Below are 19,947 nucleotides of genomic sequence, written 5' to 3' on the forward strand. Positions count from 1 at the left end.
AGCTCTCAATGAGGCAGTGACAGTCAAGGTCCGTACACACGCCGGACTGGGGGCCCGGCGGATCGCTCAGAAACAGCCGTATCAGTCCGCCGACAGACTGTACACACGCCGGACTGTCGCTGGAGCGCCCACACAGTGGGAGGCAGGGGTGCAGCTAAGGTTTTTGTGGCCCCAAGCGGACTGTAGGAAGTGGCCCTATCCTGCGCGCCGCGGCAAAAAATGGGTGTGGCTACCCCGCATAAGTGGGCGTGGCCATGACATGTGGGTGGAGCTGGAGGGCGGATTGGGGCGGGGCTGTTTGCGGGGAAAATGGATGTGGGGGTGATTGAGGCGCGCGCAGATGGATTTGGCCATGACATTGTATGGGCGGAGCTTAACCGTAGCACAGCAAATATAGCCAACTATGACCATTAAATAATAAATGCAGTTACCCCAGACACCAGAAAATAAAAACGCAATTTGTGCAACATTTTAGCAGAAAACCAACGCAATTTGTGCAACATTTCAACAGAAAACAAACAGAATTTGGGCCACATTTCAGCAGAAATCAAACGCAATTTGGGCCACATTTCAGCAGAAATCAAACGCAATTAGGGCCACATTTCAGCAGAAATCAAACGCAATTTGGGCACATTTCAGCAGAAATCAAACGCAATTTGGGCACATTTTCAGCAGAAATCAAACGCAATTTGGGCACATTTTCAGCAGAAATCAAACGCAATTTGGGCACATTTTCAGCAGAAATCAAACGCAATTAGGGCACATTTTCAGCAGAAATCAAACGCAATTTGGGCACATTTTCAGCAGATATCAAACGCAATTAGGGCCACATTTTCAGCAGAAATCAAACACAATTAGGGAACAGTTCAGCAGAAATCAAACACAATTAGGGCACATTTTCAGCAGAAATCAAACGCAATTAGGGCACATTTTCAGCAGAAATCAAACACAATTAGGGAACAGTTCAGCAGAAATCGAACGCAATTAGGGCACATTTTCAGCAGATATCAAACGCAATTAGGGCCACATTTTCAGCAGAAATCAAACACAATTAGGGAACAGTTCAGCAGAAATCAAACACAATTAGGGCACATTTTCAGCAGAAATCAAACACAATTACGGCACAGTTCAGCAGAAATCGAACGCAATTAGGGCACAGTTCAGCAGAAATCAAACACAATTAGGGAACAGTTCAGCAGATATCAAACACAAATAGGGCACATTCTCAGCAGAAATCAAACACAATTAGGGAAAAGTTCAGCAGAAATCAAACACAATTAGGGCACATTTTCAGAGCTGCAAAAAGAAAAGAATTTACTCACCTGGCAGTGGCACTGGCAGAAGTCTTCTCTCCCCGTCTCCTCTCCTGGCCGGCTCCTCAGGCGTGCAGTTCCCACGGAGCTCCCTCCCTCCTCCAATCTCCCGCGCTGATTGAATCAGGGCTACGGGAAGATGGCCACCCGAAGCCCTGTACTGGAGGCATATAAATAGTCTCCAGAGCAGGGCTTCGGCGGCGGCCATCTTCCCGTAGCCCTGCCCTGCTCTGCCAGCCCCGCGGGGCTGCTGGGAAACAGTGACCTCACGCCGACGTCACTGAGCCGCCGAGGCCCCTACGATCTTGAGGCCCCAAGCGACCGCTTGGTTCGCTTTATGCCTCGCGGCGCCCCTGGCGGGAGGTGACGACGGACCGTCGTTGTCTCCAGTCCGGCATGTGTACGGACCTTTAGACATCAATCTCCACTCCATTGTGTTGTAAAAGTATTCAGAGGCCGTAAAGTCATTAACCTGTGTGTGATAAGAATCTAGGACCAAGCTTTGCTGAAAGGAAAAGTCTACAAACAAAGGAGTCACATTTTGAAAAAAAGTTGTAAAATCTTTGTCAAGTCTTTAGAACTTTCCTGTAGTGAGAGACAGATGTTTTTACGAACTCTAGGGAGCAGGGACAGTGTACAAATTCCAAAGTGTGTGTGAGTCCTTATCTGTGTGGTGGACACATGCAGTCAATATAACAATGCTGTGAAAGCAGAATACGTTTTTTTTCCTCCATGCCCTTAGCTGTTAGTCTCTCAAACTTTTCCCCCCATGGGCCCCCTGTGGCGTCTGGGCCCCCCTGCGGAGGCATCCCTTGCAGGGTCTATTGTTATGCCCCTGCATAGTAGAGATATTCACATCTTATTCATTCAAATTTGCAAAAAAAAACAAAAAACATCTGCAGATTGTGCAGGTGAGAGATGTATGGGCAGTGTAGGAAGCAGTGCATGGCTACAGTTGGTAGTATAGGTCTGTTATATGCGTATACAGCGGAGTGACTGAAGGACGGGAACAGCGCAATAATAACAGGAAGCCCAATGTCACGCTGTCAGTAAAGAATAGAGAGGCAGGGGGCGCACAGACTCAGCATGGAACTGAGAGCTCTGTATAATACACTATGTGCAGAAGCCCTGAGCACTTTATTACAAGCTGGTGACTGACGCTGCGTGACATTAGTGTATAATGAGGCCTGTATACTGCAGTGCTAGACAATAGCCCCGCCCCTCGGCTGCCTATTCTTAGACTCGCTGTCATCCAACTGACTATAGACAACTTACTCATAACCATTAGATATAATCCTCTTATGATCCATCTGAGTCGGGCAACAATTCCAACTTCTGTGGCAAGCAACAGTTCATATTTCACTCGCACCCAGAGCAGGATCATTTACCAGACAAACTAAGCAGATGCCTGGGGCCTAGTGGATGTCAAGGGGCCTACTTGCCACCTTCTCTGACCTCTCTCCACTTCAGCTTACCAAAAGGATCACAAGGGAGCCCCAAATATACTACCTGGCCTAGGGCACTATTACATCTTAAAGCATCTCTGCCCAGGGCACCGCTTTTTCGGCTCCCCTCAGGGAGGTTTTGGGCCATCTGTACCAGAACCTCAAGGCATAGGAACAGAACAGTTTTTCACTTTAGCTGTCAACCTCCTGAACTCTCTTCCTGTCCCCCCACCCCCCAGCATCCTTTTTCTCACCCCTTAAAGAAAATCTGTAACAAAAAAATTCTCCCCTGGGGGGTACTCACCTTGGTAGGGGGAAGCCTCCGGATCCTATTGAGGCTTCCCCCGTCCTCCTGTGTCCCACGGTGGTCTCGCTGTGCCCCTCCGAACAGCGGGGATGTAAATATTTACCTTTCCCGGCTCCAGCGCAGGCGCAGTGTCGACTCTCCGCCTCGGAGATGGGTGGAAATAGCCGATCGCTGTAGAGCGAACCCGACGGAGATCGGCTATTTTCGCCTATCTCCGTGCGGAGAGCAGCAACAGCGCCCCCGCTGGAGCCAGGAAAGGTAAATAAATCAGGGAGGATTCCGGGACACTTCGGGGGAGCCAGCGCTGGATTGCCTGCAGCTACGGGGAGGGGGAAACCCTCATTGGAACCCTGAGGCTTCCCCCCTCCCGAGGTGAGAACCCCCAGGGGAAATTTTTTTGTTACAGGTTCTCTTTAGGTTCTTTGCTGGAACTGACAAATTTGTATACATCTCACTAATATTAAAAATGCAAAAGTTTGGATGTTTGTTACTCAATCACGCAACAATGGCGGAACGGATTTGAATGAAAATTGGCACACACATAGTACATCACCTGGAAACTCGGATCCTGCAGAATTTTTGAGATTTCTGAGGCGTTTCTGCCTCAATGTAAAGTATAGGAAAGTGACAACCGCTCTGAAAAGCGCTAGATCAGAGCGGTTTTCCAAGTGTTTTTGTTACAGACGCTGTTCAGTAACAGATTTACTGTAACAAAATATAAAATCTGCTACACAAAAACGCTCCAAAAAACGCTAGGCATGTTTAGAAAATCTCTCTAAACATGCCTAGAATCACTCTGAAATACAGCTTCAAAAAATGCTAGCGTTTGTGGATCCGCTAGCGGTTTTTGGTGTACAAGTGCTTTTGTGAGCGCTTGCGTTTGATTAGCAGTTGAGAGCTGAGTGCTTGTTAAAAAATCGCTCCCTTCACTTTCATTAAAACCGCGGTAAAAAATCACGCAAAATCATCGAGATAACGTACGTTTTTTTTTCGCATAAGCGATTGCAGTGATTTTTACTGCAATTGTAATGAAAGTGAATGGGAGCGATTTTTTTTTTAACAAGCGCTCAGAAAGCATTAAAGGGAAGGTTCAGGGACTGTTTAAAAAAATAAAAATCTGCATCCACTTACCTGGGGCTTCTTCCAGCCCGTGGCAGGCAGGAGGTGCCCTCGGCACCGCTCCGCAGGCTGCCGGTGGTCTCCGGTGGAACTACTGAGCCTGCGCAGTAAAGCCCAGAGGACGTCCGATGACGTCAGCGCGCCGCCGTGAGGCGCATTTTGGAACGCGGAAGGAGCCCGACCTGGCCGCCGGCCTGGCCAGGTCGGGTCGGCCACCGGCAGCCTGCGGAGCGACGCCGAGGGCACCTCCTGCCTGCCACGGGCTGGAGGAAGCCCCAGGTAAGTGGATGCGGATTTTTATTTTTTTTAAAAAGTCCCTGAACCTTCCCTTTAATCCAATGCAAGAGCTCACAAAAGCGCTTATAGTGTGGATCCGGCCTATTAATGTATTCACTCTTAGAAATGTGAACATACAACTACAACATATTTGCTGAAGCGCCACCTGTTGGCTTGTTTGCAAATTACATATCTGAATGTCAGTATGCTGCAGAGCATACTGACATTCTGTCTCCATAGGGGAACATTGTGTGTGAATTGCATGTGATTTGCATACAGTATGCGGGGAAAAAGTAAAATACTGTGCGATTTTAAAGGAAAATTGAAGCAAGAGGGATATGGAGGCTGTCATATTTATTTCCTTTTAAGCAATGCCAGTTGCCTGTCTATCCTGCTCATCTTCTGCTTCTTATACTTTTAGCTACAGACCCTGAGCAAGCATGCAGCAGATCAGGTGTTTCGGACATTATTGTCAGATCTGACAAGATTAGCTGCATGCTTGTTTCTGGTGTGAGTAAGACACCACTGCAGCCAAATAGATCAGCAGGGCTGCCAGGCAACTGGTATTGTTTAAAAGGAAGTAAATATGGCAGCCTTCATTCACTGATTAAATAAAGTGGTCATTATGTACATTTCCAATATTCAGCTAACATCATTGCCAGCTGAAACATAATCATCCACGCAGTAATTATCCAATGGGAGGCCCTTTTGCTTTGTTAAATCCAGATGGTGACTTTTTTTGGATAAGCAATGTATATGTTATTAAAATGTACCATATCACCTGTGTTTCAATACTACATCCAGCACTATAGAGATCCAAACTACTCTAGTACTCAATTCTCTAAGAGCCTGCACAGACAAGAAACTTTTGTTGCCCAAAATGATTATCCACGAGCATTTTGGGATATACAGTTGTTTCCATTCCCATGTTTGGGACTTTTCTTGGGCAAATAACAACTGGCGATTATATTGGCGCTAGTCTAGTTTAGGGCAAACTTAAAGCGGAATATAACCCTGCATTTCAACTTTGCTCTAAAACATTATTTACAGCATATTATATGCAACCAGCATTTTTTTTTTAGTAGACCAGCATTGGAAGGGTTACACAGGGCTTTAAAGTTCCGTGGAGAGAAATGCTGCCGCAACCAAAGTTTAGATAGATACACAAGTAAACACAATGTAACAAGTGTGGAATGTGACACACACGCTGACTGTGCAGGAGCTCCCGGACACAGAGAGAGAGTGTCACATTCCTCACTTGTTACATTGTGTTTACTTAAAGAGACTCTGAAGCGAGAATAAATCTCGCTTCAGAGCTCATAAATAGCAGGGGCACGTGTGCCCCTGCTAAAACGCCGCTATCCCGCGGCTAAACGGGGGTCCCTTCACCCCCAACCCACCCCCCGCAAAAGTGTGTCGTAGAAAAAGTCGCTGGCTGTCTCTTCCTGGAGGCAGGGCTAACGGCTGCAGCCCTGCCTCCAGTCGCGTCTGTCAGCGGCGCATCGCCGCCTCTCCCCCGCCCCTCTCAGTGAAGGAAGACTGAGAGGGGTGGGGGAGAGGCGGAGATACGCGCTGACAGACGCGCGTGGGGCAGGGCTGCGGCGGTTAGCCCTGCCCCAACCAGGAAGCGCTCCCCCGGTGTATCGAGGGGGATTTGGGGGTGAAGGGACCCCCGTTAAGCCGCGCTATAGCGGCGTTTTAGCAGGGGCACACATGCCCCTGCTATTTATGAGGTCTGAAGCGAGATTTATTCTCGCTTCAGACTCTCTTTAAATGTATCTATCTAAACTTCGGCTGCGGCAGCATTTCTCTCCACAGAAGCTCTGTGTGTAACCCTTCCAATGCTGGTCTAGTAAAAAAAAATGCTGGTTGCATATAATGTGCTGTAAATAATGTTTTAGAGCAAAGTTGAAATGCAGGGTTATATTCCGCTTTAAGCTGGGAAGCCCTCCCGAAGGTTAGTCCTCAGCCCCTCCCAACTGCTCCCGGAGGTGAGCCGCAGACAGGGAGGTATATACTTTACCTGATTCCACGCCGACCCAGTTGCCATGGTTACCTCCGCCTCGCTTACCTCCTTTCTTCCTGGTGGTGAGATGCACACACCACAGCAGTGGTGGTTTTTCCTCCTCGCAGGCATGGACGTACTGACATCACATGCCTGCTACGACAGGGAGAAGCGCCACTGCTGCCATCCGCAGTGCGTGGGTTTCACCACCAGGAAGAAAGGAGAAAGGAGAGGTGGGGTATCCATGGCAACCGCGCCGGCATGGAATCAGGTAAAGGATATGCCTCCCTGCCACTACAAGCCACGGTACCCACTGCCCCGCGGCACAAGAAATGTAATTTTTAAATGGGGACAGACGCTTGGGGGGCCCCTATGGACTCGGGACCTTGGGCAATTGCCTCCTTTACCCTAATGGAAGTGCCGGCCCTGCCTGCAAGAAAACCTCATAGGTAAATTCCGTTAACGTGATTGGGTGGACAGTACCCTCTCAAACTGCTATGTTTCAGATAGGTTGTATTAAGCTACACCACACCCACACTATTTGGCCAATCACATCGCTTCGTGTTGTAGAGGGTGCTGTGGTTGGAGAACTGTTCCCCATGAGGTTTCGTTCTGAGTCCCCTAAACTAGTCTAGCGTCAGGATATTATTTTGGCCAGTTGTTTTTCAGAAGAGGACTTCTTGCTCCTACTCCCTGATGTGGTGTGTTTGCAATGATGCTCACACACATAGCAATTTTTGGCTAATTGCCCTAAAACTGCAATGTTTTAAGGAAACGGGAACAATACCATAGTAACGGGGGCACTGATTGCAGCCATAGGCATGCTCCCGAAGTGAGAATGTATTGTGATAAATCTAGGACAACTTGCCTTTGTTACAGTTCTCACTCTAGGGATATAACTGTGACGGCAATCACACGACTACTATTATCGTTTCCCTTTGTTGCCTTTTTATAAAGTGCTAACATATTATGCAGCGCTATACAAGGAATTAGTCACATATGCAGATTACAAACATAAGACATACAATCACAGGAACATGACAGAGGAGATGAAGAGCCCTGCCCTATCAGGCCTGCAGTCAGGGGCAGTGCAGCAACTGGAGGAGGGCCCCTCAGGACCAGGAGCCATAGTGTGGTTGCAACCTCTGCTTCCCCTATTGCCACTGACAATGCAGACACCCCCTGTATGGTGTGGAGCAGAAGTACCATAAAGGGGGCACTGGCTAGGCTGAGAAGAACCATGAGGACAGGAACACGGGGCAGCAGCAAACACAGAAAATCCCCAGTATCCAGCATCGGCGGGGATCGTCGCCTGATACATGTGCTGGATGGTTGCTCGAGCAACCGGCCTAAAAAGCTCAAAAATACCCCCACGCAGCATTAGATAACAATAACATTTCTATAGCGCTTTTCTCCCATAGGGCTCAAAGCGCTTAGACACTATCAGATTCAGTCATTGGTAGTAGGATGAATTATTCCCACAACAAAAGTTATATTTCTGCAAATGCCAAACTGTACAGGTGGGTTTTCAGTCTGGATTTCAACACGTCCAGAGATGGATGGAGCTGTCCTGATTTGCTGTGGTAAGGATGTAGGAGCAGCATGACAGAAGACTTTAGGACCAAAAAGTTTTCAGGTTGACTAGTTTTCAGGTATGACTAGATTATTAGGACCTGTAGATCTCATAAGATACTTACCGAGCGTCCAGCGCCATTTTCTAACCATCCTGTAGCTCCTAGCGGCTATCCGGCATCCTCCGTGCATGGGTCCCGGCATGTCACCTGACCTGTGTCGGGTCACGTGACACGCCGGGAGCTGTGCACGGAAACCGGCTCGGAAAGCTACTGGATGGTTAGAAGATAGCGCTGGTCATCGTTAAGTATTTTATGGCTTGCAAACCCCTTCCCCTCCCATATCACTGTCCCCGTTATCCCCTCAGGCATGCCGGTTAGTTGAGACTTCCAGTTGCCCTTGTTTTGGATAATGGGGACTTTGCTGTATTAAGTTATGTCCAATATTTGCCCCGCCCAAAGCCTGCTGAGAACATGCCCATTTTTGCAGGAGTGTGTGCTATGCCAGCACCAGATGCCACACAGCTAGGTATGTCACTGAGCACAGTGGTAGTTTTGGCTTGGCTGCCTTTGGTGACCCATTCTAATGATTGGAGCACCTGTCCCCATTTACAGACCTACCACTGAAATACTTTACCACCGGATCCAGCTGCTTGGCATGATATTCCCCAATCCTCTTTACTTTGCAGGTGAATAGGGGCAGTGAGCTGTTTGCTCTGCTGCTTCCAGTCACTGGCACCATTGGAAAGGGAAGAGGGGAGTTGCCATGTCAATCAAAGCAACCTCCTTACCTTTACACCTTATTACCATTACTATAAGGGGTTCGATGTAATGCAGGTACGCACAAGTGAGAGGTATATGGAGGCTGCCATATTTATTTCCTTTTAACCAATACCACTTGCCTGGCAGTATTTGGACCACACACCTGAAACAAGCTTGGGGATAATGCTGTCAGACTTCACTCATACATGCTTGTTCAAGGTCTAAGGCCACATACATACTTCAGACCATGGTCTTTTGAAAATGAAAGATCACAGACCAATCTTACCCCCTTCCATGTAGTATGAGAGCCATACCTACACAGTCTTTTCTATGGAGCTGAACTCCCCATCAGAAAAAAATCTTTGCAAGATGCAGCACACACAGATGCTGTACAGACACAAAAGATCAGTATCTGCAAAAGATCGGTTCCTGCCAAAGATCTGTTCCTGTAAATTGCATTCATAGTCTATGAGTTCTGCAGATCATCATACACACCTTGTTTAACTGACATTCATCTGTAGATCAAGCAATTATTTGCAGATCTAAAAATCCATCCTGGTGGATCTGATCTGCAGATGAATGTCTGGTAAACAAGGTGTGTATGAGGATCTGCAGATATCACAGACTATGAATGCAATTTGCAGGAACGGATCTTTGGCAGGAACAGATCTTTTGCAGATACTGATCTGTTGAATGTGTACAGCATCTGTCTGTACAGCATCTAGCAAAGATTTTTATCTGATGGGGAGTTCAGCTCCATAGACCAGACTGTGTAGGTATGGCTCTCATACTACATGGAAGGGGGTAAAATTGGTCTGTGAGCTTTCAATTTCCAAAGACTATGGTCTGATGTGTGTTTGAGCCTTTAGGCAAAAACTATTTGAGGCAGGGAACACACTAGGCAGAATTGCTAGCGTTGCGGATACGCAGCAAAAACGCACATGATGCATGAAAAAACGCATATACTTGCGTTCTGCAATGTGTACTTTAAAAAAGCTGGTTTTGTTGCATATTTTTTAAAAAATGTACGTAATAAAAGTCAATGGTGACGCAGAGGTATTGCATTTCTTATGCGGTTTTTTATATGCGTAAAAAAACAAACAAACAAACAAGTTTGATGATGTATTTTCACTTCCTGTAGACTCCCTAGTGAGTTGCATAAAACGCATTAAAAAACACTTGCAAAACGCATATGCGATTTACAGGGGAGGACTGGGGCCTTTTGGCCTGAAGGGAAAACACAAACTAGAGGCCAGTTTTCATGGCAGCCCCAGCCCAAATGATGTCACACATGCGCCCCACGTGCTATATACCGACGGTCATGTGGGGCGCCAATGCAGAAATACAGCAAGGACACTTGAGGGACAGTGTGACAGGTAAAGTATAATGCACAGGCATCGGGGGGCACATAATATATTTTGAGGGACAATGGCCCGGGTTTCCGTCACGTTCATCGTTCGTGATTGCTGCACTTGATCGACCACATTTACCTGAGATTTTCCAGCATCTCAGATCAATACATTCAACTAATTTCCGCCCGAAATCAGTCAAATCGTTGATTGGGCATGCTTGTGGCAGCACAGGTTTTCATCTGATTCCATAATAATTATCGAAAAGATTGGTGGATCGGCCAGCCTTAAATCATTAAATGAGAGGCAGCCTGGGGGGAAATCTCCCCCCTTCCCCCCAGGCCAGTCCTCCCCTGGCGATTTATATATGGGAACTACAAAAGCATTAAAACGCACTCAAAACGCAAGATAAATGCATGTGCGGGAAAAATAACCTGCAAACGCACTAAAACATATGCCGCAAAACGCTACGTTTCCTGCACTGCCTAGTGTGTTCAGGCAATGGATCAGCAGGATAGCCAGGCAATGTACATTGTTTAAAGGATACCCAAAGTGACATGTGACATGATGAGATAGACACATGTTTGTACAGTGCCTAGCACACAAATAACTATGCTGTGTTCCTTTTTTTCTTTCTCTGCCTGAAAGAGTTAAATATCAGGTATGTAAATGGCTGATTCAGGCCTGACTTAGACAGGAAGTGACTACAGTGTGACCCTCCCTGATAAGAAATTCCCCTATTTTACCGCTTTCCCGCTCTGAGGCCTAGTGCACACCGGAGCGTTTCCGCTGCGGTTTGCGATCTGCTTGCGGGTGCGGATCCGCTAGGGTAATGTATTTTAATGGGCTGGTGCACACCAGAGCGGGAGGCGTTTTGCAGAAACGCATACTCCCGGGCTGCTGCAGATTTTGGATTGCGGATGCGTTTCTGCCTCAATGTTAAGTATAGGAAAAACGCAAACCGCTCTGAAAAACGGCACTTCAGAGCGGTTTGCCAGGCGTTTTTTGTTACAGTAGCTGTTCAGTAACAGCTTTACTGTAACAATACATGAAATCTACTATACCAAAACCGCTACACAAAACCGCAAAACGCTAGCTGAAACGCTGCAGAAAAATAAGAAAAAGCGTTTCAAAATCTGCTAGCATTTTGCGGATCTGCTAGCGGTTTTTGGTGTGCACTAGGCCTCAGAAGCCATTTTCTGCTAGAAAAGTGCTTTGTAGTGGGAATTTCTTATCAGTGAGGGTCACACTGTAGTCACTTCCTGTCTGAGTCAGGACTGAGTCAGCCACTTGCATACCTGATATTTAACTTTTTCAGGCAGAGAAAGAAAAAAAAAGGAACACAGCATAGTTATTTGTGTGCTAGGCACTGTACATACCCATGTCTATCTCATCATGTCACATGTCAATTTGGGTATCCTTTAAAACACCTCTCACTTCGGGTGTCCTTTGAGGCTGGGTGCACACATAGCAGAAACACTGCGTTTTTATGCAGTAATGTTAGTTAATGGGACGCAGAAAAGAACGGCAGAGACCTGTGATTTACAGTATGCACTCTGAAAACGCTGGTTTTGTTGCATAATATGCAGGAACTCTGCCAAAATGCACATAATGAAAGTTAATGTGTTTTTATATGCTTTTTTTTTTGGACCCCAAAATCTTTTTTGCTGTATTTTCGCTTTATGTTGCCTTCCAAGTGACTTCCATACATGGAAATAAAAAAAAAAAACGCATGGAAAACACATACAAAACGCATGCGCTTTGTATATGCGAACGGCAAACGCATTAAAACGTATCGCAAATGCACCAAAAATGCAATTGCTGGAAGCCAAATTATCGTTTTAAAAGCAACTTCAGCTCCGTCTTCTGACCGCGCTGAAGTTACTCCCTGTGCCTGCTATAGCCTTAGTTCCAATTCAGCCTATGGTGGTGCCGGCTGCGCCCAAGTCTCCTGCGCTGCTGCGCCCAAGTCTCCAGCACTGGATTCAGCGTGTTCGCAACCTCGCCAGGTCGCCCTCTACTGCTCCTACGTGAGCGCCGCAGTCAATCACTAGCACGTGTTGTGGAGTGTACTGCGCAGGCGCGGTAGTTCTCCACAGCACTTGCGAGTAATTGACTGCGGCGCTCATGCAGTAGAGGACAACCTAGCAAAGTCGGCCTCTGCAACGTCGGGGACTGGGAGCCAGCGGCTGAGAGCTGCGGTAAGGGAAGGCTGGAGAAAGCCCGGGGTAAGTATGACAGCTGACCATGGGGATTGGCTGGCGGGGGGAGGGAGGGCAGCCCTGGGAAAAAATAAACAAAAAAAATGTAAAATATATTAGAAGAATAATAAAATAAATATTTGCCAAAAAGAAAAAACACTAGGGGAGCGATCAGACCCCACCAACAAAGAGCTCTGTTAATGGAGAGGGGGAATTACTTGTGTGCTGAGTTGTACGGCCCTGCAGTGGCCCAATTAATGAAAAATGGCCTGGTCTTTAGGGGGGTTTAACACTGTGGTCCTCAAGTGGTTAAAGCCTGGTACACACTTTCAATTATGATTGGCCAGTCTCCGACCAATTTTACCACCTCCATGTAGTTATGAGGATTTAAATACACAATCTGCTCTTAGTGTTCAATATCTATTGACCCTCATACTACAAAAAGGTGATAAAATGTTCAGTGATTGGCCAATCATAGTTGAAAGTGTGTACCAGGCTAATCAATTTTGATTGGGCAATGACTGGCTGATTTTAGCACTTCCATATACTATGAGAGCTTACCCACACAATCTGTTCACAATAATTAATAGTCTGGTGGCCCTCATAATACATGGAGGTGGTAAAATGGGTCAGTGATTAGCCAATTAAAATTGGATGTGTGTATGCACCATTAAGACTTTCAATGACTGGCCAATCACTAACCGATTTTACCACTTTAATGTCGAAAGAGCGTTTACCTTCACGATTTGCAGATAGTATTAAAATCTATTGACCCCTGTACTATAAGGAGGTGATAAAATTGGCCAATCACAATTGAAGTTGAGTACCAGGCTTGCCACTTATTTACATGCAGCACTGCTGCGCCCTCCGGCTGTTTGGTGCTGTTCAGCAGATGCACTCAGTCTCAATTAGTTTCAAAAGACTGTTTCTTATCCACTGAGCAAGAAACAGTGGATGCAAAACAGTGGGTAAGAATATAGTCTGTAGGGTGCGATTTCAGTAAGAGCACATTATAACAGCAGTTAGGCCCGGTTCACACTTGCGGTGGCCCTCCGGAATCGCCGTGCCGGAGCCGCACCGCTTGCAGAACGGACGGAACGGACGCACGGCATAGCAATGAAAGCCTATGCGTCCGTTCACATGCGTCCGTTCTGCCGAACCGGAGCCGGACCGGATCCGGGCCGGATCCGGACTCCGTTCCAACATGCGCTATTTTTTCATCCGGCTCCTCCGGCAGCCGTATCCGGGGCGGAGCCGGACTGCACCATCCGGCCAATACAAACTAATGGGAGCCGGAGAGCGCACAACACACTGGCTGAGAAATCCGGATGTTCTACCCCACTTCCTATGGGGATTGTTGCGGCGATATTGGATGGGGACACATGGGCAAGCATTTTGGAGTGGCGCAGCACAGCTGGATCCGGATCCGGAGATGTTGGCAGCATGTCGCAGGTGGAGGTGAGTGCTAAACAGCAGAGGGCCTGATTCCACAGGTCCCCCTTCTGCTGACCTCCCAGACCCCAACATTTTTTTTGTTTTTAACGTTACTTTTGCCAAACGGATCCGGATCGCATCCTGATGGACACCTGATGCAACCTGACCGGATCCGGATCGGATCCGGATCGGAACCGTACGGTTCCGATCCGGATCCGGTCCGGTCAGGTCATCCGGTCCGTTTGGCAAACAACCGCAAGTGTGAACGGGGCCTTACCTTTTAGCATGCAAGTAATACTACACAGCGGGTTTAATGCCAACTTATTCACTTAACATAGAAGCATAGTTAACATTTTGTTTTTAATGTTTGGACGAAGCAAGTGTCCTTTTTTGGGGGATAATTTCCCTTCACTTCCTGTCTGTCTCCCCAAAATGAGATTTTTTAAAGGGAACCTGAGAAAAGAGACATATGGAGGCTGACATATTTATTTCCTTTTAAACAATGCACATTGCCTGGCTCTCCTGCTGATGCACTACTTTTAGCCATAGACCCAAAACATGCATGCAGATCAGAGGTTTCAGACAAAAATCTGACAAGTTTAGCTGCATGCTTGTTTCAGGTGAGTGATCCATATACTACTGACTAGAAAAATCAGCAGTATGCCAAGCAACTGGTATTGTTTAAAAGAAAATAAAAAAAATACGGCTGCCTCCATGTGTCTCTCACCTAAGGTTCAGTTTCAGAAATCACACGGACTGGTAAGTGAATCCTGCCTTAAAAAGGAAATGAGAGAAACCACATAAAAGGAACACAGACAGCAATAAAAACCTACCACAGTTCCAAGTCTTTCCTGCTCTAGCACCCCCCCCCCCTCCCTCCCCAACACACAAATACAAAATATAGATTCAGGCTGGATCCACACTATAAGCGATTTTGCAGAGTGCTAAAAAAAAAAAAAAATTGCTCCCATTGATTGTTAAAAGTGCTGTAAAAATCGCAGCGATCATGTAAGTTTTTCGCAGACGCGATCGCTGCAATTTTTACTGCGATTGTAATGATGAGAGTGAATGGGAGCGATTTTTTTTTTTTCAGCAAGAGCTCAGCAAGCACTAATCAAAGGCAAGTGCTCACAAAATCGCTTATATTGTGGATCCGGTCTCAGAGTTAAATTTAAGTTATCAATAAAAAAAAAGAAAAAGCACAAATCGTGCATTTAACGATTTTATTAAACATCAAAGGAATAACTATTATATGTACTTTTGGCAGTCTAACTTCAAGCACTATCAGAGTGTATTAACTTGTCCGGAAAAAAATTAAATTCAAAACTGCAAACATGGAAATGCAAGACAAGCAAAAACATACCAAAAACATGAATTTGTCTCTGGCAAGTGTCCTCTGAGAACAGTCCAATACGTTTAAAGGTGCAAAACAAAAACCTGAACTTTCTCTGGCATGCATCCTTAAAGAACAGTCCAATACGTTTAACCGCGTAACTGGCTTACGTGTGCAAACGGCGTCCCACAATGCAAAACAGTCCTGTCTTTACAAAACAGCCTTCTTAATCTACTTCTTCAATAGTAGGTCCAGAGCCGGCACCTTGTCTGCTTTGAGTGCCACAGCTAGAGCCTGGCATACCTCCTGGCATTCCATCTGGCATTCCTCCCTGGTACAGCTTGGTAATGATGGGCTGACAAACCTTCTCCAGTTCCTTTTGCTTATGGGTGTACTCTTCTTTCTCGGCTAGTTGGTTGTGATCCAGCCAAGAAAGGGTCTCCTTACACTTGTCCGACATGAGATTTCTGTCCTGATCACTTATTTTTCCTTTCATATTGTCATCTTCCACCATGCTCTTAACGTGGAAGGCATAAGCTTCCAGTGAGTTCTTGGCAGCTATTTTCTCTCGCTGGGAATCATCATCAGCTTTGTATTTCTCTGCCTCTTGCACCATCCTCTCAATGTCCTCCTTGCTCAGACGACCTTTGTCATTTGTTATTGTGATCTTGTTCTGTTTTCCAGAGCTCTTGTCTACTGCTGAGACATTCAGGATACCATTGGCATCAATGTCGAAAGTAACCTCAATCTGGGGCACTCCTCTGGGAGCAGGGGGGATGCCACTAAGGTCGAATTTGCCAAGGAGGTTATTGTCTTTGGTCATAGCTCGCTCACCTTCATAAACCTGGATGAGGACACCAGGCTGGTTGTCAGAGTAGGTGGTAAAGGTCTGGGTCTGCTTCGTAGGAATAGTGGTGTTGCGCTTGATGAGAACAGTCATCACTCCTCCAGCTGTCTCCAGGCCCAAGGAAAGAGGAGCCACATCCAATAAAAGCAGGTCCTGCACATTCTCCGACTTGTCTCCCATCAGGATAGCAGCTTGAACAGCAGCTCCATAGGCCACAGCTTCATCTGGATTGATGCTCTTGTTCAGTTCTTTCCCATTAAAAAAGTCCTGCAAAAGTTTTTGCACTTTGGGGATGCGTGTGGAGCCTCCCACCAGAACAATTTCACGAATTTGGGATTTATCAAGCTTGGCATCCCTCAAGGCCTTCTCAACAGGATCTAGGGTGCCACGGAACAGATCAGCACACAGGTCTTCAAATCTGGCCCTGGTGATGGAGGTATAGAAGTCAATGCCCTCAAACAAGGAATCAATTTCAATGCTTGCCTGGCTGCTGGAAGAAAGGGTGCGCTTGGCTCTCTCACAGGCTGTTCTCAGCCTTCTCAATGCCCTTTTGTTTTGGCTAATGTCCTTTTTGTGTTTACGCTTAAATTCGTCCACAAAGTGACTAACCATACGGTTATCAAAGTCCTCCCCACCCAGATGAGTGTCACCCGCTGTGGCTTTTACCTCAAAGATGCCATCATCAATGGTGAGGATAGAGACATCAAAAGTGCCACCTCCCAGGTCAAAGATGAGGATGTTGCGTTCTCCGTGGCCCCCCTTGTCTAAGCCATAGGCAATAGCGGCAGCTGTTGGCTCATTTATGATTCTCAGCACGTTTAGGCCAGCTATCACACCGGCATCCTTGGTGGCCTGGCGCTGGGAGTCATTGAAGTAGGCTGGCACAGTGATGACAGCGTTTGTGACTGTGTGGCCCAGATATGCTTCTGCGGTCTCCTTCATCTTCAGCAGCACCATGGAGGAAATCTCCTCAGGGAAGAAAGATTTCATTTCACCCTTATGCTCCACTTGAACTTTTGGCTTTCCTCCTTCACTCACCACCTTGAAGGGCCAATGCTTCATATCAGACTGCACCACAGGTTCATCAAACTTCCTTCCTATCAGCCTCTTGGCATCAAACACAGTGTTCTGGGGGTTGAGAGCTACCTGGTTCTTGGCAGCGTCTCCAATCAGTCTTTCGGTGTCGGTGAAAGCCACATAGCTGGGGGTGGTGCGGTTTCCCTGGTCATTAGCGATGATCTCCACCTTGCCATGCTGGAAGACCCCCACACAGGAGTAGGTAGTGCCCAGGTCAATGCCAATCGCCACTCCTTTAGATGCCATGCTGCTGGGTGCTCAGAGTCAGGAGGAAGATGCTGCTGGGTGCTCAGAGTCAGGAGGAAGATGCTGCTGGGTGCTCAGAGTCAGGAGGAAGATGCTGCTGGGTGCTCAGAGTCAGGAGGAAGATGCTGCAGGTATCAGTAGTCTGCAGTGATCGGCGCTGTGCTCTCCTCTGGGTTAGGTTAGCAGGCTGCGAGAGGTCTGATATGGCTTTTTTGCCGGTTTTCTTAGTTGCGAACTGACTTCTCTCAAGTCTCGGTTGTTCCCAGAAGCTGAGGGAGGCTCGTTTATATCGTGTAGCTGGCGCTGCACGAGTGACGTCACGGCACTTCCAGCCAATGCCGGCGCGGTCCTCTCAAAGCTCCCGGCGTGGCCAGCAACTTTCCCGAAGTTTCCCGAGCGCTCTGCGCGCAGACAGCCAATCAACGAGCAGCTTCCGTCGCCTAGCAACTTACTCGAAATTTCCCGAACGTCCTACACGCTATTAGCCTATCCTCGCACAGCCTGCGTCGCCTAGCAACCGAGCCGAAGTTTCCCGAGCGTCCTTCGCGCTGCCAGTCATCAGCGAGAAGGTAGTTCCACGAACTGTCCCGAATGTTCTGCAAGCTGTAAGCCAATCCTCGACCGGCTTGCGTTGCCTAGCAACTGACCCGAAGTTTCTCGACTGCGCCTTCTGTGTTCAGCCAATTGGCGCGCAGCCTAATGCCGAAGCAGGAGTGTTCCAGGTGCTTCTAGTTTGGTTGATTTTACAGGATATTTCGTCTGTGCTGGGGAGTGTTCACGAGTCTTCCAGGCAGGAGAGTTTCAGGGTAGTTTCCATAAGGGGACAGAAGGCAGACGTGCACAAGAGTCTGGGCGGAATATACTCAGATTTAGTATATTTAGTACTGTACTATGGCAGTAGTAGCCTATCTGCTGTATATAAGGTGGAATACAGAACATATTCCCCTATTCAGAGCCTGCTGAAATCGCTTCATGTTGCCCATAGCAACCTGCAAATGTCCTGCTTCATTTTCCAAGGCAGTGGTCCTTAAAGGATATCCGAGGTGAAAATAAACTGTTGAGAAAAACACTTGAATCCATCTTCCTCCTCCTAGAAAATACTTTTTGTAGGTACCCCACAGTTTTTAAGTTTTTACTGTTTCATTGTTTCTGCTCAATGACACCACTGAACTATGCTAAAGCTCAAATCTATGAATTATTGACCCTTTTTATCTCTTTCCTGCACTCAGAAGCCATTTTCTGCTAGGACATTTTTTTATGGCTGTAATTACTGATCAGTGAGGGTTATGCTGTAGTCTGACCCACTCTGACCCAGACAGAAACTGCCACTTGCAAACCTGATGTTTAACTCTTTCAGGCAGAGAAAGAAAAAAAGGAACACAGTCTAGTTATTTGTGTGCTTGGCACTGTACATACACATGTCTATCTCATCATGTCACCTCGGTGGTCCTTACCCAGTATGCGGCGGGAGGCGGGCTAAAGGCTGCGCAGTCGCACTCGCGGCAAAGCGTACTGCGCAGCCGCGGCTCAAGGCGGCGGCCATCTTACAGGTGGAATCCATGCGACCCGTTCAGTGGGGTCGGGTCAGGCCCTGGGGGAACGAAAAGGGCTGCAATGACGGCGGTACGGTGCGGAGGACGCGCTGGACGTCCTCCGTGGATTCTGATATTAAAATAGTGTCATTTTCTTCTTTTTGGCCTCGGAAGTCCTTTAAACTAAGGCCTGCAGGCCAAATGTGGCCCCCTGAGGCTTTTTTCCACCAGCCCCCCACTCACAAAAAGCAGTCATTCACTGGCTCCCAATCCAATTCTACGTCAGGCGGCACATCAGGTTGTCACCCGGTTATGCTTCACAGTGTGCCGCAAAGATGTTCTTTGGGTACTGCGTGAATGAATGGCTGCTGCTGGGAGGGCTCTTCCGGTCATGTCCGGTCATGATGGGGTGTGGGGGGGGTAGTGTTAGAGGCAGGGCCGAGGCAGAGGTGGGAGGGGCTCCTGCCTCAGTGCACAGTGAAGCAGGGTGTGCACATCTCACTCAGCTATCATTCCCCTATTGAGTTTGAAGCAGAGAGAATTAAGAGAAGGGGATACATGGCAGTGACTGTCAGCCAGATTGCTAAAGATTAAAGAGAACCCAAGGCAGAATTTGTAAATCTTAATAGGACCCAGAGGCTTGTCATGTGCACAATGACATGCCTCTGTGTCGTTCTGTTGCCGATACCAGTCCCCCTGCGCTCTGCTGTCCCACTGGAAATATTGTCAGGGTAGTGTCAGTCCGCTTGTCGCTAGCCTGCATCACCGCCTCCATTACAGGCTCCCCCCGCCACTCCCCGCCTCAGCTAGTTTCCTCCAATCGGAAGCCAAGCCGTGGCCTGGCTTGGCTTCCGATTAGTGTGAACAAGCCCTACTGGTAATTGTTCCTACGGCTACATCAAGATAGCTTTAATCAATGTGAATTATGGGGGTCTATGTTATATGGATCCAGGATTATTTCTATTTAGCTTGTTTGCTCGCATGCCTCTTATAGTTGATATCTAGGTTATTCTTTTCTGGATACTTACCCTTACATATATTCATTTGTGAGTGGTTGCTTTAATTTTTGGTTTGGGAGTGTATGGGTCTCCGTATGAGAGGCTGGGGCAGGTCTGCCGGCGGTGACGGGA

At 47.4% G+C, this 19,947-nt stretch overlaps 2 protein-coding genes across 2 annotated transcripts in view; both read right to left on the reverse strand.

Moving 5' to 3' along the window:
* LOC137528155 (neural proliferation differentiation and control protein 1-like) overlaps positions 1-19,947 on the reverse strand; it is a 56,222-nt gene that overhangs the window by 30,865 nt on the left and 5,410 nt on the right. The window lies entirely within an intron of this gene.
* LOC137528816 (heat shock 70 kDa protein) lies at positions 14,989-17,775 on the reverse strand. Its single transcript, XM_068250431.1, has one exon. It carries the CDS (start codon positions 17,283-17,285, stop codon positions 15,342-15,344), a length of 1,944 nt encoding a protein of 647 aa, XP_068106532.1. The 5' UTR covers positions 17,286-17,775; the 3' UTR covers positions 14,989-15,341.

This window comes from Hyperolius riggenbachi, chromosome 8 (genome assembly GCF_040937935.1).
Source record: "Hyperolius riggenbachi isolate aHypRig1 chromosome 8, aHypRig1.pri, whole genome shotgun sequence".
NCBI lineage: Eukaryota > Metazoa > Chordata > Amphibia > Anura > Hyperoliidae > Hyperolius > Hyperolius riggenbachi.